At 39.1% G+C, this 20,896-nt stretch overlaps 5 protein-coding genes and 1 pseudogene across 9 annotated transcripts; 1 reads left to right on the top strand and 5 right to left on the bottom strand.

Annotated features, from left to right (window-relative positions):
* Nucleotides 1-605: 605 nt before the first annotated feature.
* Nucleotides 606-2,584, bottom strand: LOC112191688 (thaumatin-like protein). Of its 4 annotated transcripts, none has more exons than XM_040516811.1 (3): nucleotides 2,443-2,584; nucleotides 1,709-2,351; nucleotides 606-1,216 (listed from the first exon to the last, which is right to left on the bottom strand). In XM_040516811.1, the coding sequence occupies exons 1-3, from the start codon at nucleotides 2,501-2,503 to the stop codon at nucleotides 1,195-1,197; spliced, it is 726 nt and encodes a 241-aa protein (XP_040372745.1). In that variant the 5' UTR covers nucleotides 2,504-2,584; the 3' UTR covers nucleotides 606-1,194. The 4 variants fall into 4 exon arrangements, with proteins under 4 accessions (XP_040372745.1, XP_024186856.1, XP_024186855.1 ...); XM_024331088.2 differs by having other exon boundaries at nucleotides 611-1,124; XM_024331087.2 differs by lacking the exon at nucleotides 606-1,216 and adding an exon at nucleotides 1,275-1,331.
* A 3,688-nt stretch (nucleotides 2,585-6,272) lies between these two features.
* Nucleotides 6,273-9,219, top strand: LOC112193847. Its single transcript, XM_024334088.2, has 12 exons — nucleotides 6,273-6,567; nucleotides 6,655-6,787; nucleotides 6,896-6,969; nucleotides 7,068-7,114; nucleotides 7,197-7,359; nucleotides 7,457-7,513; nucleotides 7,591-7,795; nucleotides 7,877-7,938; nucleotides 8,040-8,140; nucleotides 8,241-8,295; nucleotides 8,384-8,431; nucleotides 8,724-9,219. The coding sequence occupies exons 1-12, from the start codon at nucleotides 6,384-6,386 to the stop codon at nucleotides 8,897-8,899; spliced, it is 1,305 nt and encodes a 434-aa protein (XP_024189856.1). The 5' UTR covers nucleotides 6,273-6,383; the 3' UTR covers nucleotides 8,900-9,219.
* Nucleotides 9,220-9,362: 143 nt separating this feature from the next.
* On the bottom strand, nucleotides 9,363-10,162 carry LOC112193848 (light-harvesting complex-like protein OHP1, chloroplastic). Its single transcript, XM_024334089.2, has 3 exons — nucleotides 9,934-10,162; nucleotides 9,721-9,843; nucleotides 9,363-9,594 (listed from the first exon to the last, which is right to left on the bottom strand). Exons 1-3 carry the CDS (start codon nucleotides 10,102-10,104, stop codon nucleotides 9,526-9,528), a joined length of 363 nt encoding a protein of 120 aa, XP_024189857.1. The 5' UTR covers nucleotides 10,105-10,162; the 3' UTR covers nucleotides 9,363-9,525.
* Nucleotides 10,163-10,642: 480 nt separating this feature from the next.
* Nucleotides 10,643-13,053, bottom strand: LOC112191854 (putative cyclin-D7-1). The gene is made up of 6 exons (XM_024331298.2): nucleotides 12,281-13,053; nucleotides 12,107-12,193; nucleotides 11,897-11,995; nucleotides 11,581-11,797; nucleotides 11,125-11,264; nucleotides 10,643-11,031 (listed from the first exon to the last, which is right to left on the bottom strand). The coding sequence occupies exons 1-6, from the start codon at nucleotides 12,521-12,523 to the stop codon at nucleotides 10,777-10,779; spliced, it is 1,041 nt and encodes a 346-aa protein (XP_024187066.1). The 5' UTR covers nucleotides 12,524-13,053; the 3' UTR covers nucleotides 10,643-10,776.
* A 1,496-nt stretch (nucleotides 13,054-14,549) lies between these two features.
* Nucleotides 14,550-16,770, bottom strand: LOC112194138 (annotated as a pseudogene).
* Nucleotides 16,771-17,364: 594 nt separating this feature from the next.
* On the bottom strand, nucleotides 17,365-19,728 carry LOC112195125 (glucose-induced degradation protein 4 homolog). Of its 2 annotated transcripts, none has more exons than XM_024335483.2 (8): nucleotides 19,627-19,728; nucleotides 19,398-19,453; nucleotides 19,078-19,221; nucleotides 18,332-18,405; nucleotides 18,178-18,232; nucleotides 18,040-18,102; nucleotides 17,816-17,943; nucleotides 17,365-17,596 (listed from the first exon to the last, which is right to left on the bottom strand). In XM_024335483.2, the coding sequence occupies exons 1-8, from the start codon at nucleotides 19,673-19,675 to the stop codon at nucleotides 17,518-17,520; spliced, it is 648 nt and encodes a 215-aa protein (XP_024191251.1). In that variant the 5' UTR covers nucleotides 19,676-19,728; the 3' UTR covers nucleotides 17,365-17,517. The 2 variants fall into 2 exon arrangements, with proteins under 2 accessions (XP_024191251.1, XP_024191252.1); XM_024335484.2 differs by lacking the exon at nucleotides 17,365-17,596 and adding an exon at nucleotides 17,673-17,694.
* Between the last annotated feature and the right edge of the window lie 1,168 nt (nucleotides 19,729-20,896).

Genomic DNA, 20,896 nt, shown 5'->3' with positions numbered 1-20,896 from the left:
TGCCCTTTTGAAAGCCGAGAAAGATCAATCATAGGAATTTAAGAAGAAAGATGACATGCATGATCTGTACTCTTTGGCATATCATTTTCATTCCTAAAGTATATATCTTTCAAGAACCTTCAAAGGGTCAGTCCTAACAAGTTGTTGAACATTTGTTACCGGAAGAGATGAGCCACAACTTGGGGCAGCCTCTCGATTAATTATTCCCACATTTGTGTATGAACTCATGTTATATGTTTCCTTCTTCTGAAGTTCAGTTTAAAACTGCATTTCTAACTTAAGGACCTTTAAGTGGTGTCTGATCATTATTTTTTATATGCTAAGGTGGATGACCACATTCCAGATCTTTAAAATTCCTTTTGTTGCTGAACATTGGACTTTCAGTCTGTCTAGTTTGTTGACATATACATGCATAAGCTTACACTCCTATTGGATGTTTACAACTTTGCTTCTGTAACTCCAAAGGGTAACTACTTTATAATATGTTTGCTCTGGCTAAATTGCAATAAATGTTTTGCTAGTTTACAATTGGTTATTCTAATGCAAAAATAGACAAAGTAAAGTATAGAAGAAGAGATTGGAATAATCTGTTTTGTATTTGATGATTGCTTTACAGTACAAAGCCTAGATTTATACAAAGACTATAGTCTATCTAAGGTTCAGATTCATGATTTACCTGAAAGACTCCCCATTCTTTGCAAGCCATGTCCAGCTTGTTAAGCTCCTCTTTGTGCTGTTTTAAAAGCAGAGAAAAATCAATGATAGGAATCTCAGAAGCAATATCATGACATGTATCTGCAATCTTTGGCACGTCTTCTTTATTCCTTAGGTATCTTTCTGGGACCAGCAAAGGATCATCTCTCACTGTTTCTTGAACATTTGGTACTGGCAGAGATGAGGCAAAACTTGGTGCAACCTCCCCTTCTGCTAATGTGACATGATCAGGATTTGAAACCATGTTTTCTTCTCTGATTTTTCACTGTAAAACCGTATCTATAGCACCCAGAGTCTTATAGACCAGTACTCCAAATGCTATCTGATTAATGCTGTTAAGGTGGTGATACATATTGTGGAATATTCCTTGGTTGTAGAACTATTGGATCTTCCTTTCTGCTTAGCCTTGACTGAAATGCAGAAGAGATTTAGTTTATCTCTTATTGGATGTTTTGTAACTTTGTGCTTCGGATTCCAAGGTTAACAACATTGTGCAATTGCTCTGTTTAAATCATATTAGCAGAGAATAAAATTACAATTTTATTATTATTTTGGTAGTCTTTTGTAACTTTGTGCTTCGGATACTCCAAGGTTACAACAACATTGTGTCAATTGCTCTGTTTAAATCATACTAGAGAATCAAATTACAATTTTATTATTATTTTGGTAGTCTTTAATAGTGTTCTGTGTTCAATACAGTATCTTAATTAGAGATAATTTAAATGAAGCACTAGCTGTTCTTTACAAGATAATAAGTTCCATAGACACTCTCCCAAAACAAATTGCATTAAGCTTTTAGTAGTACGTAACAGATCACCCAAGTCCCACCAGCCTACAAGTAACTAATGTTTACTTCCATATAATATCTTTAATATATACTTGTTCCATTTGCTTCTAATTGAAAACAAAATAAGCATAGTTGAAATGTTGATCAGGACTAGCTACAATCCCTTTCTGTAATTTTCATTGGGGAGGGCAGAAAGTGATGACATACCGTGAAGCCCTGCATCTGTTAAGGCTTGAAGAGTCATCAAAAGCATAGCTATAAGCCTTGGGGCATATAGCCTTAAACAGATGAGCAAAAAGAGTTGGCTTGCAAGTGTTTGGGTTTGCATAGTTTCCAGTGCAGCAATACTTGGCAGATTGCATAGCCAAGCAGGCACTTTTACACCCCACGACCTTGCCTCCTCTCCTCACTTCCAAAGCTGATGGGCAGCAAATGTTCAAGTCAACTTCACACGAAGCAACACCACAACCTATTCCACCCCCAACAGGTTTCATGGACACTGGCAAATTGAAGCCATCGACCAAGCTCACGTCATAGAAATGGAGGGGTGAATTTGATGTTCCAAGTGTCATTTCGACCACAGTTGCTGGGGGAATACCACCTTTTCCTTGGCAATGCAATTGGCCAAAACAGTCACCGGTTTCACAGTTACCCTTTCCATTACTGTCAAAGGAGCAACCCTGCCTTCCCCATATCCTTCCTGACCATTTTTCAGGCACATCAAGAACCACTTCCTCACCACTTCCAAGATGGAAACCGCCGCTTTGGGGGGTGGCTAGGCCTGCACCTCCAAGTATACCAGGCCATATGCTTTCATTGCAGTTGTTTACTAGAATGAGTTGAGCCCCATCTGCAACCAAAAGTCCAATCAAAAACCCCCAAAAAAAAAAAAGTGCATTAATGAATAGAGTATATATACATAGAAGATGGTGAAGAATTACTTGTAATTGAGATTGAGGCTAATATATATAACAAGGGAAAGAGAAGAGAGGAAGCAGGCATTGGTTTTTCAGAGTCTAATTACTTGAATTTAGTTAGTGAAAGAGAGAGGGACTGAGAATAGGAGAGGTGCTTTGGAAATACTTCATGAGTACAAGCATATATATACAAGTTGAGACAACGGCATGCTTTTTAAGTGAATTTAGGTGTTTCAGTGTCTTCTGCTTTCTTTCTCTACTCTCTTTCCCTTTTACTTTCATGATAAAGGGAATATATTCATTGCTTCCCATTGAGGGCTTTCTTTTCTCCATCATTGTCCAAAAATAAATTGTAGTCAGTTTTCCAAATAAAAGAGGAAGCTGCACTAGATTTACATATCATGGAATGTGAAGTTGAATATTGTTAGAGCATTTGTTTGGGTTTCTTGATCATCAATTAATTCATGTGATTCTCAGGCTTATGGAAAAGTAATAGGATTTACAAAAGTGAAATGATCACTGTTTTAAAATACACAAGTAGCAGCAATTATAATGAAAAGTAATATTGGTAGTGGCTTTCACCTTAGTTTACAAGTAATCTTCAAGTTATTGGTTCATTGTTTAAGGTAAAGTGATTTCTAGGAACATTATCATGCATCCATCTTTATGTTAAATCACAAGATCTTTCTTCTTTTGTGTCTCAGAAGCAGAAGGTATGCATGTTTGTGAGTTATAAAGTTTGGTTTGGGCAAAAGAAAGTGAAAGATTATGGACTAGTTTGGTTTTGGATCCGAAAAGATAGGCTCCTCCATCTTATGTAACTGCAGCTAACAGTTTAGGACTGAGTAATCAAATTTCCCAATTGGATTGTTTTTTTTTTTTTTTTGTTGAGAATATCCCAATTGGATTGTTAGAAGTTAAAACAATTGGAAAAGTTTTCAAACCAACATAGTGTATATTAAGCAAATACCTCCTCAAGCTGCTTCTTCATATACTCTGCAATTTGCAAACCAACAAAGTACGGATTAATGGGGAGTGGAGGTTTCCTAGTACCTCTTGCACCTAACACTTCGATCACATATGACATTTCTGAGTTCTGACCTTCATTACTCTAAAGTATAAGCAAGTTGGCCAGTTTAATGATACTTTAGCCATGATGAACTACTAGCTTGCCACCATATATGTTCTCCTTTTATTAAAGAAATAATAATAACACATTTGTTCATCAATTAGTACATAATCTCATTTATTATGTGTTTCAGCATAATGGATTTTTGCAGTCAATATTATCAACACAGTCTTGAGGTCAAATCACAATAACCGCAACAATTCTTCTCCGCTTTATTTTTGATTTAAGAGAGTCTCTCTTTATTCTTCTTTAATACATATTCTCATCTAAAATGAAAATAATCCCGTCATATTGGTGGACTTTTTTTTTTTTTTTAGGCAAAGGAAATTTATTAATGAATACGATTGGAATCATACATAAGGGCATCCAGGATGATTTCTGGAGCATTTACAAACCACTCATGATTGATATTGGACTCAAAACCCTGACTAGCAAATCGATGAGCTACAGTATTAGCCTGTCTACGAACAAATCTTAAACTAATACCTGCAGTTGAAACGAATAAGTCCTTAACTTCAGCAATTAAAGCACTGAGTTGAGAAAGGTCAGTCTGCTCACTGGTGATAGCTGTGACTGCAACCTGACAATCACTTTCGATCACTGCACTTGCTACCTGCATGGATTGCAAGAGTTGCATGCCTTGCTTCACAGCCAGCAGCTCGGCATGGAGAGGAGAACTGACATAATCCACTCTGTGAACAAAGGCCGCAACAAACTGTCCTTGCATATTACGAAGCACTCCGCCTGTTCCCCCGTAGGGAACTTGGGGTAAATAGGCTCCATCTACATTCAATTTCAAGACATCCCCGACAGGGGGTTTCCATTTGTTACACAGCTGTTGTCTGCCATGAGAAGGACCCCCACACAGGTTGGCTTGAAGATATTCCTTGTACCAAGCTAACGCATTGGCCACCAGACAAGGGCTAGATTGAGAATGGTTTTTCCATAAAATGTCATTCCGGTTTCTCCAAAGATTCCATAAAAGGACAAGAAGCTTATCAAATAAGGGTGAAGGCATGGAACTAGCCTGTTGTAATAACCAGTCCTTCCACAGCAAAGTAGAAGGAGGGATAGCAAAATGGTGAGTATTCCAAATATCCCTGGCTATCGAACAATCACAGAATAGGTGTTCAAGCGTTTTTGCAGCTTGGGAACACACCACACAGTGTATCTCACCTGTATACCCCTTCGCTGTCAAGGCAACCCTAGTTGGAAGAATATTATGAGCAGCACGCCATCCAAAAATGGCTAACTTATTAGGGACTTTGGCCTTCCACAAGGCCTTCCAAAGTGGAACAAATGGGTCTCAAGTAGATGTGGACGCAAAAATGTGGCCAATGGAAAAAGAGCAAACCACCTTATATGCAGATTTAACCGAGAACCAACCTTTCTTATCGAACTTCCAAGCAATCTTATCTGTCCCAAAGAGTCGACTTAAGGGAATAGTCAGAATATGCACGGCCACATCGGCGGTAAAGCAAGCATGAACTGCCACAGAATCCCATGATCCGGTACTAGAGTCAAGTAGGTCAGAAACCAGCTCAAAAACAGTGTCAGGAGGTCGAGTTACCGAGTGGGAAGCAATATTGGGAATCCAGTCGTCGGTTCATATATTGACAGAGGTCCCATTGCCAATTCGCCAATAAATACCAGCTTGTAAGGTTGGTCTTGCCTCCAAAATACTTCGCCACGAATAGGAAGGTCTATCTCCCAAATCCGCTGTAAGAAACGAACCATTTGGATAGTAAACTGCCTTGAAACCACGAGCGACCAGTGATGTAGGATTGGACAAAAGTCGCCACCCTTGTTTCGATAACATGGCAAGATTGTGAGAGTAAAGGTGTTTAAACCCCAAACCACCCTGCTCCTTTGGGAGGCACATTCTCTCCCACGACCTCCAATGGATCTTCCTTTTCTCATCAGTGCTTCCCCAGAAAAATTGGGCGCAGAGTTGTTGAAGGTCATCACAAAGGGACTTGGGAAGTAGATAACAATTCATGACATAGTTCAAAAGAGCTTGAGCAACAACTTTGAGAAGAAGCTCTTTCCCTCCTATACTAAGTATCTTCGATCGCCAACTTATCAATTTCTTGGTGAGTCTTTCCTTCAAATAAGCAAAGATGCCCGACAAGGCGACAATCACACTCGGTTTTTTTGGACGTTCTTGAGCCCTGTGTATGTGAATGTTTCAACCGTTAGAGCACAATATGGTGCTTCAGCAACAGTTCCCTTCAAGTGACAACATGAACATTGCATTTTTCACACCTAGTGCTGATTTGGTGTACACTAGTTATAATTTTATTCGTTTCTGCTAGATTTATGTGCCTCCTCTTATTATTGAGATCTTATGTAAGTCTCATATTATGATGGATCTTTTAACTTATCTAATACAAATTTCAACGAAGACATACTTTTTAACTTTAGTTCAAAGTTTTTTATACATATAAATAGGTAGTTAATGGGTTATAGGCTTTCTTTATGAGCATGGAACCGTCAAATAATTGAATTTAATAACACTGTGCTACTACCACAAACTCTTTATCTGCTTCATGATGATAGATGGAAGATATGTAATGATCTTTTCTAACTTGAGTTATTAATATATTGATACGATATTCATTAAAAAAAACATATAAATAGGTTGAGTTAGTGTCGTGGCATTCGATATTATTTAACGAAGATTTAGCAGTTAATAACTTAATATGTAACGCGATTACGCGAAGCAAACATGATAAGTACTACTATTGCTCGTGTAACAGAAACCGCAACCTAAAACCCCCCTTTTTCTACTCCTGTTGAGGTTTTGGGATTTCTCTGAGCGAAATCAGCAACCACCATGATACGCACTGCGCTATCACGAGCAGCAGCCACCGTCGCCGCCCGCACCTCCGCCAAGCTCCGCCCTTCCCTTCTGGCACGGTGGAGATCGTCCAGACATCTCCACGATGGGATTAACGCCAACCCTGTTGCTGTTCAGATGATCAACTACGCCCTCTCTCTCGCCAGGTCTCACAAATCAGGTTCCTTTACAACTCTCCTCCTCAATTCCCCATTTTATTTTCTCCAAGAATCAAATTCCAACTCAGTTTGATTTTGATTAAATGTAGATGAATCGTACGGTCAAGCTCAGCTTGTGCTGGAACAGTGCCTTTCATCTCAGCCTGGTGAAGGCCAGGACCTTGCTTCTGATAATTCAAGGGCAATGGTGTTAATGGCCATGTCTACTTTGTTATCTGAAAGGTTGCACCTTTTTCTTTTCCTTGTGTTTTTGGTGATTCCAAAACCCAATTAAGTAGTATGTGTTATGGATTAAAAAAACTTATCTTGCTTCGAATTTGATTCTTTTAGAGGAAGGCTTGATGAAGCAACAGAAAAACTGCAAAAAGTCGAAGACTTGAGCAGCTCTTCAGTTGGTGTTAGGAGTAAGATTTTGCTGTACCTTATGCATGTATACTATTTTTAAGGTTGGCTTAATGGAAAGACTTTACTGACTAATGAAGCTTTCCGGCTTGTGTTATAGTTGCCGCGTTGGAGGCGCTTGTTGGACTGCACTTAGAGTTAAAGCAGGTACTTCATTACAAGACCATTAGTATTATGTTCTTGTTTGCTTGTATGTTTCGATTTAGTAAAGATGGTTCTCACTATATAGGATCATACCTCATCAGTGCTCGCTGATAAATGCTTAGAACTGTCGGAGAAACATGATGAACTTGGATCTGGTGGTTCTGAGGGATATACTCGTGCTGTAGCGGTAAAAGGGCTTGTTGAGCTTGTGCATGGTAATCTGGGATTATGTAAAGATGTAGCTAAAGGTACCTTTTCTCTATTAATACTCTCATATTTGCTTTAACTAGTTACTATGAGTCTCAGGACATAAAATTTATATTTGGAGCTTTGGGTTCTCTGCAGGTGAACTTTTCATTCGAGAAGTTGAGAGAAATGTTGAGGAAGTTGAAGAATTCACTGGTATGGTTCATTTGAATGTGATTGTGTCAACCCATTTTTCAAACTTCTACATAATGTCATTAATCAAAAGGTTGTAGGTAGTACTGCTTTATTCTTTGGAGAGCTCTTGCATGCCAGACAGAGCTTTGAGATGGCGAAGAAGGTATACCAGAAAATTGTCCAAAATGATTCCAGGAATGAAGAGTTCAGTGACCCAAGTGCATTAGCAGCTGGTAATATGTCGTCAGACAATGTTTTGTTAGCGGCCACATGTGCGTTGGGACAGCTTGAGGCTCATTCAGGGTAAGCTCTTGATTACTGTTGAACCTCTCCCTTTGCCATTTCTGTCTACCATGCCCATGAATTTAACCTTTCTTCTTTTAGGAACTTCGGTGATGCTGAGGAGATGTTAACGAGAGCTTTAACTAAAACAGAGGAACATTTTGGTCTGTTGCTTTGATAATACTTTTCTTATGAAGTACAGTAATTTCGTAATTTTAGTGAATGATATGCTTGTTGCTCCTGTGGCTTCATAATTTGTGTGTAGGCTCTCATCATCCTAAAGTTGGCGTTGTTTTAACCTGCATAGCTCTCATGTTTCAGCGTAAAGCAGTCCAAGAGCATTCCAGTTCTATATTGATCCAAGAGGTCAGAACTTGCATGTTATCCACATGTTTTTCCAAAAGTTGGAATGCCTCTTGCCATTTTCTTGCTACAATAATGTTTATATCCATGACCTTATTGACAGGGACTTTATAGAAGGGCAATAGAATTGCTGAAAGCTCCAGCATTGGAGGCTGAAGGTATGTGTAATTGTGCAGTCTGTGGCATCATTTTCTCCTACAAGAACCTTTAGTTAACTGTGTTGCTGCTCTTTTTTGGATTGTGTAGGTGCAGAAGCAAAGGTAGATAGAAGTGATATAGTGGCCCTTGCAAGAGGTAATGGCTAAACATCTGAACAGCTTTTCAGAATGCATTTTGATTAAATCCATAATCAGAGACTATAACTGATGAAGGAGCGTAAATTTTTCTTTCGTATCTTGATGGTGGGACATGCACCATAGAATACATATTTGTATCAGTAGTTGTGATAAACTTCTAATTTCAAGTTGAACAGTCTTTGTATAGTGATGTGGAAACCTGTAATGGCATTCTCTTTGACATGTTGACCTTTTAATTTGAAGGTTCCCGAAAAGGTTATGTTCATTGATATAAATAAGTTATTGTGTAGGTGGGTATGCAGAAGTACTTTGCATCCAACAGAACCGAAAGCATCAAGGAGAAAAAATGAAGAGATGGGCAGAGGCTGCATGGGGAAACCGCCGGCTCTCATTGGCAGAAGCACTAGATGTATCTACATCTTTAAAAGTTCCAATTATAGATGCTCGAATCAGCAGGGTTCTGTAGTGTTTTCATTCCTAGGATCTGCAGACAGCAGTGGCAGCTCAAGGTTCCTTCGTGTTATGCAGTGGAGCAAGAATAGTTGTTCTAATCCCATCAGGCCCTTTGCACTGCCTAATGATATAGCAGATACGAGCAGACAAGCAGCATACTTCATAGAGAAGTATCTTTAAGCCATTTGACATTATGGCACGTGTATCATTATGTACCTATCTACCGATAATGGAGAGGCATCTATGCCGGAAGTTATATACATACTTGGAATAATGCTTGTTGAAATAAATTTTGATAGGGAAAAAATTTTGGTGGTGGTTTTGTTGCTTCTATACTGCAATTACTATTTTGAAGATTAATAAGACAGATTAATGTGCGCCAAATCTGAGGTCCGACAGACCTTAACCAGGACTCACGAATTGGCAGAAAAATGACATAACAAGATCAAAGAGTCTTGTGCATTGACGTAAGAAGATTGGAAAGGTCAAAGGAGCTCGTTTTAACAGCTATATCATAATTTCATTTCATTACAAGAGTCTGCACACAAATTACTCCAGATACAAAACAGAGTTACCGACTTAAAGATGAACTACAAAATGCTTTTCAATTAATGTTACTTTCATTCCCATCTTGAATAATCAAAGAGGAATATCAAGACCTTTTCCAATTTCCACTCCAATCAGCTGCAGTATCCCCTTGTTCAATATCTGAAAATTATTATAATAAAAAAAATTAAAAAAATTAAAAAAACATGTCAGCCAGAAATCAAACCTTCCAGAGCTTAATCATTGGCAATAACAGACCATTACAACAACAATAGAAGAAGAATTTACCAATTCTACGATGAAAGTTCCAATTAGTCCAATCATACAAGCTCTAGAATTCCATATTTCTGCAGTCCTGGTGAACCCAAGAAAAGGAGCCTGAAACTTTGGCTCTACTTTTGGCACCACTACCTGAAATGTTCATACACATCATGTTCATCACAACTAGATAAATACATTGAAGGAGTTAATCTATGATGACAAAGGAAGCAAAGAACATACTCCAGGAGGAAGCTTGGCGGCTCGAACGCTGAAGGTGGCACGCTTCGTGGAGGCTGTGCGATGCAAAGTCCCATTTGGGAAAATACAGAGTTGCTGGGTTGGATGATTTGCTGTTAAAACCCTAGCAGGGAGGAAGGAAGATGATAGTATGGTAGATGATGAAGTTGCCATTTTTTTTTTTTTGGTGGTTGTGTTCTATGCAACTCTTATGCGATTGGTTCCTTTAGCTTCCTTATCAACTTGACTCTATAGAATACTTGGCAAAGAGCTTTCCACGTACATATTTGGATGCTTTGTATTATAATGATGGATGTCGTTTGACTTGTGTGTGGACTTTGGACTTTTGCTGGTGGGACATGCCATAAATAACTTCTCCTCTGATCTCTATGGTCGATTAAAGTTCTGAACTATGAGTCTTTAACTCTCACAGGTCACATTTCATGAACAGTGTTTCTGGCTAGTTCGTTCGTGTCATTGATTCTTTATGAGCAAGAAAACACTAGCGGAAAGAGAATACAGCAGTATGTGTGTAGTTTGCTGCTTCTCTGCGCATGTTAGCTTGGAGAGAAAGGTGGAGTCATGCATTTCCAATTAAGAGATTAAACATTTGCGGTATAGTGATTGTCTAACACTAACATTACGTGGTCGTCGTTAATATGCATGTAGTAGGTTAAAAGAAGAACTGCTTGCTCTTATTTCTTGTCTGATAAATATCATGGAGTTTGTTTAAATTCTGGGCCAAGACTTTCTTGGCCGTAAATCTCACTATATGTTGTTACTATAGTTGCATACAAGTTAAAGATTAAAAGGAAAAATGAAAGACACCTTTTTTTTTTTTTTTTTTTACTCTTCTTCTTCTTCCCTCTTTCTCTTCCGGCAGATCCTTGCTGTTGATTCCGCAGTGTCCATTCTTTGAGCTCTCATCTTAAAGAGGGAGAAATCAACATGATAATGAGAAAAGTTAATCCGCTCCTTCAGCAACACAGTTGTGGGACTTGAAGGGCAGAAATGGAAAACCCTGTGAGCTAGTAAGTTGTAGAAGCAATCATCAGCTACTGCTTGTGCTTCCATGAGCTTCTGGCACTTGACCAACTCAGCCTAATAAGTTGAAGAACCAATTATCAATAAAACAGTTGGAGAAAATTAATAGTAGTGGAAAAAAGGGGCATAAAGGGGACTCCGACGTTCAACCTTTTGATTGTTATCCAGTAGACTTGTAGCACAGGCTAGGTAGGTATCAGATGCTGTACTTGAAATAATTGACTTGTCTAGGCTGCAACTTAGAGCAGATATGGCAACCACGCTTGGCCTAAACTCCAGCAGCTTCGAGTCTGGACCATTTCATTTGGTTCCGTTACTTATTAATCATTATTCATGTCAGTAAGAGTATGCATAATATTAGTATATACACACATAAATCATCACACACTCGCACACGATTTTTAAACAGCATCGATTATTTTCTGTATTGATACTGTGCAATTTGTGTCTGAAAATAACCTTTTTTTCCGGTCAGGAGATGTCTACAGATGTTTTGTTTAGTATTAATTTAGGGATCCAAAATTCCAAACTTCATCGTTTCTCTTAATCCATACAACTAATAAGTAGTTAAATAGAGAACCAGACCATATGCAACTCACATACTACCTGAAATAGCTCCAAGAAGCAAGTTGTTGAATTTGGTAATCAACTGTTCCTGAATTTGAGGTTTAAAGGATCTGGAGTCAAGATTGATCAATGATAACAGCAGTTCTAGGTACGAGTAAGCTGTTGTAGAAGCAATGCGCCATCCTAATGCCTCTAGCACCATTATTTCCATTCGTTGGATTGTGATGGAGTCAAAAGAGTAGTCCAGATCCTCCCTCTTCAGTTCATATATATCACCAAATGAAACAATTGGTAAATATATTCCTAAAACTTAAAAAAACATTAGCTGATCACACAATAACTAAATTAAGTATACCTGAATTTCAAGCAAGGTAGGAGAGCAGGTGTCATTAAACTTGGAGGCAATGGATAAGCAAGCAATAGACAACAATTCCACCATCCAATATTTCCATGGCTGGAAACTCACCAAATTGTGGAAATATATGAAGATTAAAAAAAGTAGAAATGGGGAAAAAAAATCCCTCCCCTCTCACACACATATATACAGGTATATCATATTGCTTACATTACAGTGATTCATAGATATGAAGCGATCAAGGTAGTTTGCAGCATAAAAAACAGTTCTAAGGGAGAGGTTCAAGCGGCTTCTAGACTGGAAAACACAAACAGTAGGAGACAACTTGATCAGCAAAGAAAAGGGTAGTCATGGTTCTTGAAAAGTAATCATATCAATACTAACCTTGATAAACCATTGAATGCTTTTAAACCTAGCAATGACCAAATGATTTGAGCAGAGATTTTCTACGTAGTTCGGTTGGGGCATGTAACTCATCTCCTTCTCCAAGCATATAGTAAAAGATTCATCATAGTCATCCTTACTTCTTGCATACATTGATAATGTTCCACAATCAATCATGTAGTTCATAGCAGTCGTCAAAGGGCTGGAAGGCCACACCTCATCGCAGAGCAAACTTTGATCCATATGTCCAGATTCTCAACCAATTGGAGAAGCAGGAGCAGCAGCAGTTACTACAGTATTATTGTTTTCGAGCTGGCCTATGTATTTGTACCTTAATCTCCAAATTCAATAATATATGGGACAGCTCTGACATGCACCAACACCAATCTTTCTTGCCTATGATTTATTCTGTGTACTTTGACAGATGGAGAGAGAAAACTAAAGATACCATTGTTGATGGTGAAAAGGAGAGAAAGTTGGCTATATATAAGAAGAGGTGGTGGCACTGTAGCTGTAGTGGGTGGTTAGAGAGAGAGAGGGAAATAAAAAGAGGGAGACGTCCCTCATGAAAGGGGTAAATGCAGCAATGCAGCTAGAGCGTGTGCGTGGTTAGATTTTAGAGGGTGGTTTTTAATTTTCACTGTGGCTACCAATTGCGTGAACCCATGCACGAGGATGGCTCTGTGAGCTACTTATACGAATTAATGGCTTCCATTATCATCATCATCCATCGCCTTCAATATAGGGTTATTAAGCAGTCTATACAGCTAGGATCAACGTTGTTGGCACTGAAGTTGAGAATGAGATGACTGAAAGTGGGAGATAGTGGGGCTCTCTTCTAGTTGCGTTGGGTCCACGTTGTACGTGATCGTTTTAACTCTTGAATGATCGATCATGAGGCCTTGGTGATTGGATGATTGCCTTCTAACAAAAACTGCCATTTTAACTGAATATAACCCCCCTTTGATATTTCATTAGAGCAAGTTCACCCGTAGTCAAGAAAAGACAAAGTCGAGAAGTCAAGAATTCGACCGGTCAAGTTACTATTCACTGCCACTGGATATGGATTTACACCGGTTGTTTTTCTTGCCCGGTCAACACTGTTCACTTTTCACTATTCACATTATATTGGTCACGTAATTCACTGTTCATCAATGTATTTCACTGTTTGGATTTACTGTTTAAGTTTTTTTTACTGTTCATTGGTGATTTTCACTTGCTCCCCCATTCGTCCGTGATCTTCACTTGCTCTCTCTTTCACGTCTCCTGCTGCGTGGCCCCCTGTGACGTCAGCCATGCTCTGCTGCGGGGCGAGCTGGTGGCTGCCCAAGCCTAGGCAAGACAAAAGGCATGCGCTTGGAATTTTTCATGCCCTTGGGGCAAAGAAAGCCAAACTTTGCCCAGTTAAAACTGGCCCGGTGGAGGAGAAAATATGCACTTGCCCAGTCACCACATCATCATTCCATGACTTTGCCTGGTCAAGAGCAGATCGCTGGACTTGCTCTTACTGACAATGTCAATTCCAAACTCATAAATGCAAAACTTTCGCTTGTTGTTGGATGATAATTATACCGGAACATTTTACACTTTCAAGCTTTTATTTTTTTAATTTTTTGATGCAATGAGTGATAGCAGAGGAGCAACCTCTCTAAGAGCAAGTCCACCTATTGGGGGTAAATGTCAAGGTCGTAAAGTCACTGGGTCGACTGGTCAAGAAACTGTTCACTACTACTGGATATGAGTTTCTACCCGTTCTGTTTCTTGACCAGTCAGTTACTGTTCATTGAAAAAAAAAAATTTAATTTGTTTATTGTAAAATTGAAATATATTTGATGTAAATAGATCATTTGCATACTCTTTGTGAGTCCCGGAATTCATCGAGCTTAATTGAGATCGTTCATTAAATTATTTATTTACAATCTTTGTAATTATAAAAGATGCTTGAGAATATTTTTAGAAATTTTCACGAGTGAAATCCGTGATTTAAGAGTTGGATAATAAAGTTCATGATACAACGAGTTTGTCAGAATTTTTGGGGAATTTTTCGGATATCCGAGCTATTTATAATAATTTTTCAAAATTACGAGATTTTAGAAATTATTAAAAGAAAAAGGAGAAATTTGTGCTATGCGATTTGGGCCATTGAAATACCCACAGACTTCATCATAGCCGTCCAAATTCAATTATTGGAGGCTATATATTGGATCAGATTGGGTCAAACATGCAGACCACATAAGCTTCTTATGGGCTTCTGACCAGAGAGCGCAACTCAGAAACCCGGAAAGAGAATCCGACCGGCACTCCACCGACCGGCCATCTCCCGGCGGCGGACCACCTGCGTCCGATCCCTCTCCTCAGTTCCAACATCCTCCTGGCGGTAGATTATCCAATCGGTGACCACAGCGGCTATACGAGGCTCGAGAAGCATGAAGTTTTTCCGGCGGCTACGGTGGCCGATTTAACTGCATGAGGTAGGAAATTCAATCCTCTCAACACCCTCTACATACTAATATTCTTAGTTTTTGAAATCGATCAAGTTTTGATGATTTGGTTTCTGGGTATTCCTCGGCTCCATCGCAGCTCTTCGGCATCGACGACATCTCCGGCGCTCCTGGCTTAGTTTCTGTCGCGACCTTGCTGAAGTCAGCCACGATATGGAGCGGGCCGAGCTGGCAGCCGGTCCCCATGGGTCAAGAATTATGTCAAGGCTTTGCCTTTTTTTCTTGGCCTCGGTCATGAAAATCCAAACTTTGGCTGGTTAAAACTTTGCCAGTGGAAGTTTGTTTTTCCCAATTTATGGTCACCACCTAGGATTGATGAGGTGGAGGTCGGTCAAGGAGAAACCGGTGGACATGCTCTAACACTCCAATTTATTAAGCCAAAAAAATATGAATGACAATGAAAGGGGACCTAACCAAAACCTCAACAATAAACAAGCAAAACAAACAAGTCAACAAAATCTAAACTGTCTAAGTATATAGTTTTGGTATCAGGATTTTGGAAATATTTATAAAAAGAAGGGGAAATGATCATTAACCCAATTTCAGCTTAAAAATTGCCCACTTGCTCCACTAACAGTTTTTTAACCCCATTTACCCAAAACACTCTAAGGGATTATTTCCCTAATACCTAATTAATTCATTTTTTATTCTTTTTATTTATTTTTGGGACAATTTTGGCCCTCCTTCTTTGTCACTTAGAGAGAGAAGTGATAGAAGACCTTGGCGGACTCCGGTGACCAGTGGCCGGCTGCGTGCTCCTGTGACCGGAATCCGGCGATCGGTCACTGGAATCTGGAATCCGGCTACCGGACTGGTGACCGGATTCAGGCGTATGAATTTATTGCCCCCCTAATAATACTCAGTAACCATATTATTGCCTCCCAGTAATCATATTATTGCTCCCCAATACTTATATTATTGCCTCCCAATAATCATATTATTGCCTCCAATAATCATATTATTGCTGTCCAGTGAATTGTATAAACTCCCAAAACCAAAATGAATATACTACAGGCACAATTGATAAATTTATATGCACATTATTGCCCCTCAATACTCATATTATTGTCTCCTAATAGTCATATTATTGCCCCCTAATAATCTTATTATTGCCCCAATAAACAGTGTATTGCCCCTCAATAATCTTTTTATTGCCCCCATGAAAAACAATAAAAGACGGATTTGCTGGAGATTGTTTGCGATACCGGGAGAGTTGCAATACGCCAACACCGAGAACAACTGCACATTCATGAAGAGCTACAGTTTTGTGGAGGTGTTTGTACTCCAGGTACTCGATCCAGTCCCACGTCGGATAACCCCTCGGAGTGGGTATCCACGACTTGACCTGCCACCAATCCCTCCGACCCGATTGACCGGGCAAGCTCTTCCACGGCTCGGACGATTCTAGAAGGCTCGACGCCGACGGTGGACAAGGCTAGGTGCTCAAACGCAAAGGAGAAAAGCTCGTCACCTGCCAAAACGGTAACATCTTCGCCGAAAACCTTGTGGTTGGTGGGCTTCCCGCGGCAGAGTTCGTCGTTATCCATGCACGTCAAGTCGTCATGGATCAACGACATGGTGTGGATCATCTTGACAGCGCAGGCCGCCAGCACGGCGACGGACTCAGACCCTCTGACGAGCTGGCACGCTGCGACACACAGAACGGGTCGGACCCTCTTGCCTCCAGCGAGCAAAGAGTACCGCATCGCTTCGTGGATCGTAATCGGGTCTTTCAGCGAAACGGCGGCGTCTAAGGCCCGGTTGATGGATTCGGCCTTCTCCACCATATCGGTCTTGAAATTGAAACTGGGCTTCCCGGATTCCTCTTCCTTATGCTCCTTCACAGTCTCCTGCTTGGTCAGGATTGCCGTGACGGAACTAGATCGGGTCTTTGAACAGAGAGAGAGAGAGAGAGAGAGAGAGATGAGTTTAGGGAGAGAGTGTGAGAGGAGTGTAGTTTGTTAATTAAAATGAGGGTAAAACTGTCATTAACGTTTAAATTGGGTTAAAAAACTTTTAGTGGAGCAAGTGAGCAATTTTAAAGTTAAAATTAGGTAAGTGGTCATGGCCCCTAAAAAGAATGCCAATAAATAAAATGTTTGATAAGGAAATGAGTTTAAACTTTAAAGCAATAGGCTGCAATTCAGTATTTGCAGATGCTGCTGCAGGAGGTGTGGTGTTGAACGATCGTCTTGTTCAGCAGCCCTTCTAATCGATGTGTTTCCAGTTCTAAAGCATATATTCATAGCCCTTGAATCAGGTAAACCACAGGGTCCAACTACTTTGCTAAAGAAAAAGAAGAAATTACTGATTGAGTTGTTTATCGACTTTATCCTGGAATCTTGAACTACTGCCTAGGTAGAGCCTGTAAGACGATAGGTAGTAGTTCCATACAGCATAGTGGCAGCACGGGTTAAGCCCAATTCCCCTTACTCGCAGTATTCTGGGTTTGACATCCCCAATTACCGCTTACTAGGTTGTAGCCTTGTAGGTACCAGAGAAAATTACATGCTAAACATACTGAAGATAATGCCAAGAATCATAGAGAACGAACTAAACTTTCCTGTATTTCTCAATCAAAAATTCACGATCAAATGCATGATATCATCTCAAAGTCACTAGTATATGGTAATCACAACACAGCTCGTTACGTACCATTACTAACACAAAACGAATCTACATATTGTTAACGTCTACCATGCTTGTACAAAAGAGAGAATATATGTATGACAAATACTATCGCAGTTCGTAGGACGAAAAACTGAATCCTAATCTTCCCTCATTTGTGGATTTCAGCTCAAGCTTCTGGAACGGGCTGCAGGTTGGTTCACATAGCATTTCAGTCAATAAGTCGCAATGTACTAATGAAGTGACAAAAGACGGTGAATGGTATGAAAAGTGATAGTTTACTTCCTACGCATAAGCACATCCCCATCATAAATAGAAGAAATCAACAGCATTCTATATTTTGAACAAAGCAAAGAGTTACAATACGTCAAATTCATAGACCAACAAGAAGATGAAGGAAAGCTACCTGCTATTAGGATCATAATAAAAGCCGTTGATGGAGCCATCACTACATGAGAAACACACATAGTAAAAGCCGGCTATAGTCAAACCACAGTCTGTGCCAACATTCACAAAGTATTGCTCCTTCCATCTCTGCACCAGCAAATCAAAGAACTCAATTTTATTGGACATTTGATTTTTGCTAACTGACAGGTGATAATAAAGCATTTAGACCAGTTACCAACTTACCATGAATATGTATTTATAGTTGCTGAGATCTAATGATTTGCCACCATCAACTTCCACTCGGCTCTGTAAAATGTCGAATTAGTTAGGAGACAAAAGAACTTCAGATATGAAAGACAACATTAAGACTCCTTAGCTTACCAAAAGAGCAGAAAAAGAAGGAAATTTGGTCCAGTGCCTTATATCATCATCGTGTCTGTCACAAGTTGCACAAACATTTGATTGTTATTCACCATCACAACTAGCTAAATATGGGTCCTTTCTCAATTGTAGATAAAAGAACAAAAAGCCATACGTTGCTTCCCACTTCTCAGTGAAGAAAGTATAATTCTTGGTGTCAACAATCTCCCCTTCCCAAAAGGTGACGACCTACCACACAATGAAAAGAAAGTAAATGCTCAATGAAGGCCTCCTATGATGAAAATACAACAGTTTCTTATGAATCGAGATAAAATTAGTCAATACAATGATGATAATGCAGAAAATCGAGAAATAAAAGATAAAACAGATCAAAGTTCAATTCACTTTATGTCAAAGAGGTTGGTGGTGGAGAAACAAACAACTAGATGGCAACGTCCAGAAAAAAGTGGTTACCTCGAATTAATATGCAAGAGTGACTTGAGTGCATATTTAAGCATGTTGTCTAACTTAATTCCAAACCCAAAGCAAATATAAAGAAAACCTATCTATCCTATGAGACACGCGGTTTTCAGCGATAAATGGATACGAAGAGGCAAAGAGACAGTGAGTGAAAGACTGATGAATTGGAAATCAGGCAAACTAAGTCAGCTGCAGCACCCAACAAACACAGAGAATGCATGCTTTGATTTAACTGTACGAGGCTGGCCATCTAATATAATTCTATTGCAAAATTCCTTATATAAAGTCTTCCTGGACCACTATCTCTAAAGATGTTGTATACACCAGTTCCGCAGCTGCTGAACTAATTGACTGTTGTTAATGAATACATTGAAGCAAATCTGATACTAGAACATTGACATGAGGACCGACGATCAGCAAGGAAAAAGAGCAATTTCTTACTGGTGTGTCAGCCATGGGAACATTAAGTGCTTCCATGGTTCCACACAGATAACCATTCTCAAGATCACACCCTTGTATCCGAACATTTACTCTCCAAGCTTCTTCTTTCTGCAGACTCGAAACATTTTGAGTACCGGAGAAGCCCTGCCACAGAATCATTAACTTAATGCTACAATAACATACCAGCAGAGCTACAATTCAATTCCCCATTTCCCAGAATAGACAATCATTACAAATTTGATCAAAATCACAGCGATTCCAATTTCACAAAGACATTAAGAAATATAAGAATTCCAAAAGCCAGGGGCAAAGAGAGAAACCTGGCCAACGCTTAAAAGTGTGAAGGGTGGGGGAGATGTATGTCCGCAGTTTGAACCTTCAAGCGATGCACATGTAGAATATGAGGATTTAGAATCACGTTTCACGAGTGAATAGTTGTGAGAAGAAACAGTGAATAATTGGATCGTTGAATAGTCGAGGTTTGGCTAAGAACCCCAATAAGAATAGGGAATGGTGAAAGCAGTGGTGGTGTGAAATAGAGGGAAGTACCTGAATGGTGTTGAGGAGGCGCGGAGGTCTCTGCCGCTCTGACCGGCATTTCTGAGCTCAATCAATCAAATCCCAAACCCGACCATCGCCTCTCTCTATATTAACCCGACCCGTTAGTCAGTTACCGCCTCTCAATACTTTTACTGATCCGGATAGAGTTTGGATCCGGATTTCAGACCCAAAGGCTTGCAGGTCGAATCACTTTTCGAACACGGACCTCTCCCATCCAAGGTTTCAAATTTCGGTTTCGATTTCGATTTCGGTACTTCAAATTTAAGGAAATTTCGGAGAAAGTTTCGATTTCGGTGGAAATTTCGGTTAAAAATAAAGAAATCAAATTAATTGCATTTATAAAATGATATTTTTGAATGAAACTTTTGCATAGACTAAACTAACCTATAATAAACCTATTTACAATGTAACATCTCTAAAATTATACATTTATAACAGAATTATGATATTTTATATGGACGAGTAATTAACTAGTACTGTAGTAGGTTGCTAAACTAGTGTTTTTATCTATGTGTATTGATAATGTGTTGTATATTGATAATGTAAATATGATTTACTTTTTTTAATAATTAGAAAATTACAAGGGGGTGGGGCGGGGCACGTAAAACCAAAACCCCGTAAATGAAAATGAACAAGTACAACAAAAGGAATATAAAAGCTACTACGATGTGGTTCGATCTAGCTGGTTGAACTTCTTTCATTTAGTATTATATAATACTGCTCCCAAGTACATGAATTTTGGAAACGATTTTCGTACTTCATCACATGGTTATTGTATGTGTACGTGTTGTTCCCTTTCCACATGCAATCCATATATCGGATATTGTGGGAATTACCTAATATGATGTTACAGTGTATGAAGCATACAATATTTGAGACGAAGCAAAAAGGAAATCATGTTATGGTTGGAGCATTCAACTTTGTAGCAGATAAAAACAAAAAGATTTTTTGTTGTATTCAACTTGATTGGAAAAAAAAAAAAAAATCAAAATTTCATATTTTCTCTATAAAAGTATGAAGTAAAAATTCATTGTAGGTGACATAAAATTTAACAGAAATTTTAGAGAAATTTCGGACAAAATTTCGGTATGAATTTTTAAATATATATTGTGTGTGTAGATATTTCGGAAATTAAGAATTTCGTGGAAATGTACGGAAAATTTCAGAAAATTTCGGGAAACTTCTGACGGAAATGATATAGCATATGAATTTTGTTTCGGTACTTCAAAATTACGGAAATTTCGGCAGTTTCGGAGAA

Source organism: Rosa chinensis, chromosome 3, assembly GCF_002994745.2.
Source record: "Rosa chinensis cultivar Old Blush chromosome 3, RchiOBHm-V2, whole genome shotgun sequence".
Classification (NCBI taxonomy): domain Eukaryota; kingdom Viridiplantae; phylum Streptophyta; class Magnoliopsida; order Rosales; family Rosaceae; genus Rosa; species Rosa chinensis.
The sequence above is the reverse complement of the archived record's forward strand: the minus strand, read 5'-3'. Positions and strand labels throughout refer to the sequence as shown.